The sequence below is a fragment of the Somniosus microcephalus genome, chromosome 1, assembly GCF_052327205.1.
Source record: "Somniosus microcephalus isolate GS21.2 chromosome 1, FLI_Smic_1.0, whole genome shotgun sequence".
In the NCBI taxonomy this organism is placed as follows: Eukaryota; Metazoa; Chordata; class Chondrichthyes; order Squaliformes; family Somniosidae; genus Somniosus; species Somniosus microcephalus.
Genome location: NC_140987.1, coordinates 124,319,073 through 124,329,327, shown reverse-complemented (window position 1 = coordinate 124,329,327; position 10,255 = coordinate 124,319,073). Strand labels below are relative to the sequence as shown.

The 10,255-nt window shown below is 54.3% G+C and overlaps 1 protein-coding gene across 3 annotated transcripts in view; it reads left to right on the top strand.

Annotated features, from left to right (window-relative positions):
• The first annotated feature begins 355 nt into the window (after positions 1-355).
• ntrk2a (neurotrophic tyrosine kinase, receptor, type 2a) overlaps positions 356-10,255 on the top strand; it is a 440,469-nt gene continuing 430,569 nt past the window's right edge. For all 3 annotated transcript variants that reach the window (XM_085985245.1, XM_085985243.1, XM_085985240.1), the window contains exon 1: positions 356-1,093. In XM_085985245.1, coding sequence (XP_085841371.1) covers positions 885-1,093 — 209 coding nt within the window. In that variant the 5' untranslated portion in view covers positions 356-884. The remainder of the gene's footprint in view (positions 1,094-10,255) is intronic.

Genomic DNA, 10,255 nt, shown 5'->3' with positions numbered 1-10,255 from the left:
TGTGTGTGAGAGCCGGATAACTGAAGAGTCGGGACTACCGCTAATTCCGTGCAGCCGGTGTGGCTCTCGGTATTCCAGCACCGACAATACTGGACGGGCAGAAGAGAAGTGATTTGGAAACTGAGGGGTTTGAGCTACTTCTGCGGTGCCCCGGTAGGCAGCAGATTTCCAGTCTCATTGCCAACAAGCTCACGTCCGACACCTTTAACCGCTTCTTTACTTTTTCTCTCTTTTATAGTTTTTTTTGCCAAAAAAATACCCCGCTTCATCCCCTTTCGTGCGTCAGCCCCACGTCATGTTCAGCAGCTTCTCGAATTGGATGTTACAAAATCTAATAGTTTGGTGAGAAGGTGGTGGGAGGGGGGTGGGGGAGAGAATTAAAGAAGATCGCACAGAGCCCCGTCAGCATCAGGCAGCTGGGGGGAAGTTGGTGGCGAGGACTGAGTGATTGACTGACTGACCACTGCGGCAGGAACGATGCTCCAGACCCCAGTGACCACAGACTCACTCCACCTCTCTCCCGGAGCCTGAAGTAGTGGATCCGGATAGACAGGGAAGCGGCTTCTCTTCCCTGTACCATATACAACACTCGGATCGCCCCTCTGGGACTAGAGTATATATATAGTCAGAAAGCTCCTTGACAGGATTTACAAACTGGAGACATCGTTGAAATATTTTGTTTATGCTGCAGATCGCAGAGAGGGAGACCGCACAGTTACTGCTGCTCTCTATTGGCGGATTATCCCGGATTCCTTGATTCTCTCAGAAATAAAACAAAAAACTGCTGGTACTGGTCGTGAGAGACACGGATTTGTACCTTTGTTTTCTTTTTTTTGTTGGGAAATCACATCCGATCTGGAGTGTGGCGGAGAGGCGAGCCGAGGATGGGCTCCTCGTACCCGGGATGTTGGTGCGACAGGCTAAGGAAGTCTCTGGTCTGTTTGCTGGGGATCTTGCTGGGATTTAGCAGCTTGGCTCTCGCCTGTCCTTCCTCCTGCAGATGCAGCAGCACCAGGATCACCTGCACAGACCCCGGCATCGTGGCTTTCCCCGTCCTCTCTTCGGCAGCAGAGATGGAGAACATCACTGAAATGTGAGTACTGTATCCTGCCGAATGGGCGGAGAGAGCTACAAATAACACCAGTAAAATCACTTCCAAACCTCATATGGGGACTAGTTCCCGTTATGTTGACTGAGCAGCTGAGTTTTTCCAGCGTTTTCTGTTATTATTTCGGATTTCCAGCATCCGCAGTATTTTGCTATTGTGTTAATGTTGACGATTGAATTGTCTTAAAATTAGCCCAGTAAGAATATCACTCGAACAGTCAACTCATTTCTCGCAGTCACTGTTCATTGCCTACTTGAAGGGATTATCCTTTAGATCCCCAAACAACATTTTATTACAGTTTCTCCGAGTCCCGTCTTTAAATCTAAAATCAGGTAGAGGTGGAGGGGAATCCCTCCAGGAATGTAACCCGCAAACTGAATCCAACCTCCTCCTGAGGAGGACACGGTTCAGATTCACTTCAAAACCAATCGTCTATTGCCTTTAACTGTCTGATTCCCAACACGTTCAATGTCGACATTCGGGCAAAAACCAGAGACTGGATGCAGACAATAATTTTAACGCCGTTTTCTCGTTAGACTCGAGTTGATTCATTTAGTTAAAATAAGGTGAATTATCGGCTATCTCTCTGCTTGTTAATTCTGACCTCTACAATAAGAACATTAATACCAGTACATTAAAGAGACACGCCACGGCCCGGCACCCATGTGTTTATTTCGATATGAATGTTTGACGGTGGAGATCATCAGCTGCCAGCTCCTGCACTTTAAATGGATATAGATTTTATTGTTATTTAAGACTCACTGACTCAGCATAGAATATGGTTCGTGACTTTTCATATATCTTTCACAGCCCGTGATAGGTTTCCCCTGCTCAAATTCCCTCTTTCTGCCACTCGGATGACTATTTTAACCCGTCAGGCGCCAAAGTACTTGTACTGAAAAGTACAAACTTTAAATTGTGCTTATTCACAGAAATCACAGAAACCCCACAGTGCAGATAGAGGCCATTTCGGCCCAACGAGCCTGCACCGACACATATCCCACCCGATCCCCGTAACCCCATGTATTTAATCCCCCTAACACTAAGGGTCAATTTATCACAGCCAATCAACCTAACCCGCACATCTTTGGATGTTTTTCTGCATTTCATTTCCTGATTTTTGGCTAAAATTCAAAGGAAGGAAAATCTTTCAAGCAATCAAGTTAGGCTTTGAGCTATGGGGATTTGGGTTGCATTAAGAGTAAATGTGCCGTTGGGCAGGTTGTATGTTACTCGAGTATTCAACAAGTTTCCGGTGGGAGGCTGTGGCTTTGTTTTTGTTTATTTACCAACTTACTGAAAATGAAAGCTTTCGGAATCGACCTCCAAATCTCCAAAACGGAATGATTCCCACAATCTATTAACTGGAGAGAGAGAAAGAAGGATTGAACTGTTGCCGCTCCAATCTCCGGAAACTGAAGTCAAATTATTCACTAACGGAAAAGAAAAACGCCTGTTTAATGTTACCCCAGACATTCCCCACAGACTCTTCGCTTACACTCGCTCCCCACACCCGCTCTCCCCAACACTCCCACCCTCCACACTCCCACCCTCCACACTCTCTCCACACTCCCTCTCTCCACACTCCCACCCTCCACACTCTCTCCACACTCCCTCTCTCCACACTCCCACCCTCCACACTCCCTCCCTCCACTCTCCTCCCTCCACACTCCCTCCCTCCACTCTCCCTCTCTCCACACTCCCTCCCTCCACTCTTCCTCTCTCCACACTCCCTCCCTCCACACTCCCTCCCTCCACACTCCCACCCTCCACTCTCCCTCTCTCCACACTCCCTCTCTCCACTCTCCCTCCACACTCGCTCCCTCCACTCTCCTCCCTCCACACTCCCTCCCTCCACTCTTCCTCTCTCCACACTCCCTCCCTCCACTCTCCTCCCTCCACACTCCCTCCCTCCACACTCCCACCCTCCACACTTCGCTCCCTCCACTCTCCTCCCTCCACACTCCCTCCCTCCACACTCCCACCCTCCACTCTCCCTCTCTCCACACTCCCTCTCTCCACTCTCCCTCCACACTCGCTCCCTCCACTCTCCTCCCTCCACAATCCCCCTCCCTCCACTCTTCCTCTCTCCACACTCCCTCCTCCACTCTCCTCCCTCCACACTCCCTCCCTCCACACTCCCACCCTCCACACTCGCTCCCTCCACTCTCCTCCCTCCACACTCCCACCCTCCACACTCCCTCCCTCCACACTCTCTCCCTCCACTCTTTCCTCTCTCCACACTCCCTCCCTCCACTCTCCTCCCTCCACACTCCCTCCCTCCACACTCCCTCCCTCCACACTCTCCCTCCACACTCTCTCCAATCACTACCCTCCACTCTCCCTCTCTCCACACTCCCTCCCTCCACACTCCCACCCTCCACTCTACACTCCCTCCCTCCACACTCCCACCCTCCACACTCCCTCCCTCCACACTCTCCTCCCTCCACACTCTCTACTCACTCTCCCCTCTCTCCACTCTCCCACCCTCCACTCTCCCACCCTCCCACACTCCCTCCCTCCACACTCTCTCCCTCCACACTCCCACCCTCCACACTCCCTCCCTCCACACTCGCTCCCTCCACTCTCCTCCCTCCACACTCCCACCCTCCACTCCTCCCACCCTCCACACTCCCTCCCTCCACACTCCCTCCTCCACACTCCCACCCTCCACTCTTCCTCTCTCCACACTCTCACCCCTCCACACTCCCTCCCTCCACACTCCCTCCCTCCACACTCTCTCCCTCCACTCTCTCCTCCCTCCACTCTCTCCTCCCTCCACACTCTCTCTCCTCCTCCCTCCACACTCTTCTTTTTCTTTACTCCTTCTTCTCCCTCCACACTCCCTCCCTCCACACTCTCTCCCTCCACTCTCTCCTCCCTCCACACTCAGTCCCTCCACACTCTCTCCCTCCACACTCTCTCCCTCCACACTCTCACCCTCCACACTCCCTCCCTCCACACTCTCTCCCTCCACACTCTCTCCCTCCACTCTCCTCCCTCCACACTCTCACCCTCCACACTCTCTCCCTCCACACTCTCTCCCCTCCACACTCTCACCCTCCACACTCCCTCCCTCCACACTCCCTCCCTCACACTCCCTCCCTCCACACTCTCTCCCTCCACACTCTCTCCCTCCACACTCTCTCCCTCCACACTCTCACCCTCCACACTCCCTCCCTCCACTCTCCCACCCTCCAAAGTCCCTCCCTCCACACTCTCTCCCTCCACTCTCCTCCCTCCACACTCTCACCCTCCACACTCCCTCCCTCCACACTCCCTCCCTCCACACTCTCTCCACACTCCCTCCCTCCACACTCTCTCCCTCCACACTCTCTCCCTCCACACTCCCACCCTCCCACACTCCTCCCTCCACTCCTCTCTCCCTCCACTCTCCTCCCTCCACACTCTCACCCCTCCACACTCCCTCACTCCACACTCCCTCCCTCCACACTCCCTCCTTCCACTCTCTCTCCCTCCACACTCCCTCGCTCCACACTCCCTCCCTCCACACTCCCTCCCTCCACACTCCCTCCCTCCACACTCTCACCCTCCACACTCCCTCCCTCCACACTCCCTCCCTCCACACTCTCTCCACACTCCCTCCCTCCACACTCTCTCTCCCTCTACACTCTCTCCCTCCACACTCCCACCCTCCACACTCCCTCCCTCCACTCTCTCTCCCTCCACTCTCCTCCCTCCACACTCCTCACCCTCCACACTCCCTCCCCTCCACACTCCCTCCCTCCACACTCCCTCCCTCCACTCTCTCTCCCTCCACACTCCCTCCCTCCCCCACACTCCCTCCCGCCACACTCTCTCTCTCCACACTCTCTCCCTCCACACTCTCTCCCTCCACACTCTCTCCCTCCACACTCTCTCTCTCCACACTCTCTCTTCACACTCTCTCTCTCCACACTCTCTCTCTCCACAACTCTCTCTCCACACTCTCCCTCTCCACACTCTCTCCCTCCACCCTCTCTCTCTCCACACTCTCTCTTCACACTCTCTCTCTCCACACTCTCTCTCTCCACACTCTCTCTCTCCACACTCTCTCTCTCCACACTCTCCTCTTCCACTCACTCTCTCCACACTCTCTTCTCCACACCTCTCTCTCCACACTCTCTCCCTCCACACTCTCTCTCTCCACACTCTCTCCCTCCACTCTCTCTCTCTCCACACTCTCTCTCCACACTCTCTCTCCCTCCACACACTCTCTCTCTCCAAACTCTCCCCCCTTCACACTCTCTCCCTCCAACTTTCTCCCCCACACTCTCTCTCTCTCCACACTCTCTCCCTCCACACTCTCTCCCTCCACTTTCTCCCCCACACTCTCTTCTCTCCACACTCTCTCCCTCCACACTCTCTCCCTCCAACTCGCTCCCCTCCACACAGTCTCTCTCCCCACACTCTCCCCCTTCACACTCTCTCTCCTCCACTTTCTCTCCCCCACACACTCCTCTCTCTCCACACTCTCTCCCTCCACACTCTCCCTCCACTTTCTCCCCCACACTCTCTCTCTCCACACTCTCTCCCTCCACACTCTCTCCCTCCACTCGCTCCCCTCCACACACTCTCTCTCCACACTCTCTCCCTCCACACTCTCTCCCTCCACTTTCCTCCCCCACACTCTCTTCTCTCCACACTCTCTCCCTCCAACACCTCTCTCCCTCCACTCGCTCCCTCCACACACTCTCTCTCCACACTTTCTCTCTCCACATTCTCTCCCTCCACACTCTCTCCCTCCACTTTCTCCCCCACACTCTCTCCCTCTACACTCTCTCCCTCCACTCGCAACCCTCCGCACACTCTCTCTTCTCCACACTCTCCCCTTCTCACACTCTCTCCCTCCACTTTCTCCCCCGCACACACTCTCTCTCCACACTCTCTCTCTCCACACTCTCTCTCTCCCCACACTCTCACTCTCCACACTCTCTCTCTCCACACTCTCTCTCTCCACACTCTCACTCTCCACACTCTCTCTCTCACACTCTCACTCTCCACACTCTCTCCTCCACACTCTCTCTCTCCACACTCTCTCCTCCACACTCTCCACACTCTCACTCTCCACACTCTCTCTCTCCGACACTCTCTCTCTCCACACTCTCTCTCTCCACACTCTCTCCTCCACACTCTCTCTCCACACTCTCTCTCTCCACAATCTCTCTCTCCACACTTTCACTCTCCACACTCTCTCCTCCACACACTCACTCTCCACACTCTCTCTCTCCACACTCTCTCTCCACACTCTCTCTCTCCACACTCTCACTCTCCACACTCTCTCTCTCTCCACACTTTCACTCTCCACATCTCTCCTCCACACACTCACTCTCCACACTCTCTCTCTCCACACACTCTCTCTCCACACTCTCTCTCTCCACACTCTCACTCTCCACACTCTCTCTCCACATTCTCTCTCTCCACACTCTCACTCTCCACACTCTCACTCCACATTCTCTCTCTCCACACTCTCTCCCTCCACACTCTCTCTCTCCACACTCTCCTCCCTCCACTCTCTCTCTCAAACGCTCTCTCTCCACACTCTCTCTCTCCACACTCTCTCTCCACTCTCTCTCTCCACACTCTCTCTCTCCACACTCTCTCTCTCCACTCTCTCTCTCCACACTCTCTCTCTCCACTCTCTCTCTCCACACTCTCTCTCTCTCCACACTCTGTCTCTCCACTCTCTCTCTCCACACTCTCACTCTCCACACTCTCTCCTCCACACTTTCTCTCTCCACACTCTCTCTCCTCCACACTCTCTCTCTCTCCACACTCTCACTCTCCACACTCTCTCTCCACACTCTCTCTCTCCACACTTCTCACTCTCCACACTCTCTCTCTCCACACTCTCACTCTCCACACTCTCTCTCTCCACACTCTCTCTCCACACTCTCTCCCTCCACACTCTCTCTCCACACTCTCTCTCTCCACACTCTCTCTTCACACTCTCTCTCTCCACACTCTCTCTCCACACTCTCTCTCTCTACACTCTCTCTCTCCACACTCTCTCTCTCCACACTCTCTCTCTCCACACTCTCTCTCCACACTCTCTCTCTCCACACTCTCTCTCCACACCCTCTCTCCACACTCTCTCTCTCCACACTCTCTCTCTCCACACTCTCTCTCTCCACACACTCTCTCTCTCCACACTCCTCTCTCTCCCCACACTCTCTCCTCTCCACACTCTCTCTCTCCACACTCTCTCTCTCCACACTCTCTCTCTCCACACTCTCTCTCTCCCACACTCTCTCTCCACACTCTCTCTCTCCACACTCTCTCCTCCACACTCTCTCTCTCCACACTCTCTCTCTCCACACTCTCTCTCTCCACACTCTCTCTCCACACTCTCTCTCTCCACACTCTCTCCACACTCTCTCCCCTCCACACTCTCCTCTCTCCCCACTCTCTCTCTCCAACACTCTCTCTCTCCACACTCTCTCTCTCCTCCACACTCTCTCTCTCCACACTCTGTCTCTCCACACTCTCTCTCGCCACACTCTCTCTCTCCACATTCTCTCTCTCCACACTCTCTCTCTCCACACTCTCACTCTCCACACTCTCTCCTCCACACTCTCTCTCTCCACACACTCTCTCTCCACACTCTCTCCTCCACACTCTCTCTCTCCACACTCTCTCTCTCCACACTCTCTCTCCACACTCTCTCCCTCCACACTCTCTCTCTCTCACACTCTCTCTCTCCACTCTCTCTCTCTCTCCACACTCTCTCTCTCCACACACTCTCTCTCCACACTCTCTGTCCACACACTCTCTCTCCACACTCTCTCTCTCCACACTCTCTCTCTCCAAACTCTCTCTCTCCACACTCTCTCTCTCCACACTCTCACTCTCCACACTCTCTCCTCCACACTCTCTCTCTCCACACTCTCTCTCTCCACACTCTCTCTCCACTCTCTCTCTCCACACTCTCTCTCTCCACACTCTCTCTCTCCACACTCTCTCCTCCACACTCTCTCTCTCCACACTCTCTCTCTACACACTCTCTCTCTCCACACTCTCTCTCTCCACTCTCTCTCTCCACACTCTCTCTCTCCACACTCTCTCTGTCCACACTCTCTCTCTCCACACTCTCTCTCTCCACACTCTCTCTCGCTCCACTCCCTCTCTCCACACTCTCTCTCTCCACACTCTCACTCTCCACACTCTCTCCTCCACACTCTCTCTCTCCACACTCTCTCTCTCCACACTCTCTCTCCACTCTCTCCCTCCACACTCTCTCTCTCCACACTCTCTCTCTCCACACTCTCTCCTCCACACTCTCTCTCTACACACTCTCTCTCTACACACTCTCTCTCTCCACACTCTCTCTCTCCACACTCTCTCTCTCCACACTCTCTCTCTCCACACTCTCTCTCGCTCCACTCTCTCTCTCCACACTCTCTCTCTCCACACTCTCTCTCGATCCACTCTCTCTCTCCACACTCTCTCTCTCTCCACACACTCTCCCTCCACACTCTCTCTCTCCACACTCTCACTCTCCACACTCTCTCTCTCCACACTCTCCTCCACACTCTCTCTCTCCACTCTCTCTCTCTCCACACTCTCTCTCCACACTCTCTCTCTCCACACACTCTCTCTCCACTCTCTCTCTCCACACTCTCTCTCTCCACACTCTCTCTCTCCACACTCTCTCTCTCCACTCTCTCTCTCTCTCTCCACACTCTCTCTCTCCACACTCTCTCTCTCCACACTCTCTCCTCGCCACACTCTCTCTCGCCACACTCTCTCTCTCCACACTCTCTCCCTCCACACTCTCTCTCTCCACACTCTCACTCTCCACACTCTCTCTCTCCACATTCTCCTGCCACACTCTCTCTCTCCACACTCTCTCTCTCCACACTCTCTCTCTCCACACCTCTCTCTCTCCACACTCTCTCCTCCACACTCTCTCTCTCCACACTCTCTCTCTCCACACTCTCTCTCTCCACACTCTCTCTCTCCACACTCTCTCCCTCCACTTTCTCCCACACACTCTCTCTCTCCACACTCTCTCTCTCCACACTCTCTCTCTCCACACTCTCTCTCTCCACACTCTCCCTCCACACTCTCTCTCTCCACCACTCTCTCTCCACACCCTCTCTCCACACTCTCTCTCTCCACACTCTCCTCTCTCCACACTCTCTCTCTCCACACTCTCTCTCTCCACACTCTCTCTCTCCCCACACTCTCTCTCCACACTCTCTCTCTCCACACTCTCTCTCTCCACACTCTCTCTCTCCACACTCTCTCTCTCCACACTCTCTCTCTCCACACTCTCTCCTCCACACTCTCTCTCTCCACACTCTCTCTCTCCACACTCTCTCTCCACACTCTCTCTCTCCACACTCTCTCCACACTCTCTCCCTCCACACTCTCTCTCTCCCCACTCTCTCTCTCCACACTCTCTCTCTCCACACTCTCTCTCTCCACACTCTCTCTCTCCACACTCCTCTCTCTCCACACTCTCTCTCGCCACACTCTCTCTCTCCACATTCTCTCTCTCCACACTCTCTCTCTCCACACTCTCACTCTCCACGCTCTCTCCTCCACACTCTCTCTCTCCACACACTCTCTCTCCACACTCTCTCCTCCACACTCTCTCTCTCCACACTCTCTCTCTCCACACTCTCTCTCCACACCTCTCTCTCCTCCACACTCTCTCTCTCCACACTCTCTCTCTCCACTCTCTCTCTCTCCACACTCTCTCTCTCCACACACTCTCTCTCCACCACTCTCTCTCCACACACTCTCTCTCCACACTCTCTCTCTCCACACTCTCTCTCTCCAAACTCTCTCTCTCCACACTCTCTCTCTCCACACTCTCACTCTCCACACTCTCTCTCCTCCACACTCTCTCTCTCCACACTCTCTCTCTCCACACTCTCTCTCTCTCCACACTCTCCTCTCCACTCTCTCTCTCCACACTCTCTCTCTCCACACTCTCTCTCTCCACACTCTTCCTCCACACTCTCTCTCTCTCCACACTCTCTCTCCTCACACACTCTCTCTCTCTCCACACTCTCTCTCTCCACTCTCTCTCTCTCCACACTCTCTCTCTCCACACTCTCCTGTCCACACTCCTCTCTCTCCACACTCTCTCTCTCCACACTCTCTCACGCTCCACTCCCTCCTCTCTCCACACTCTCT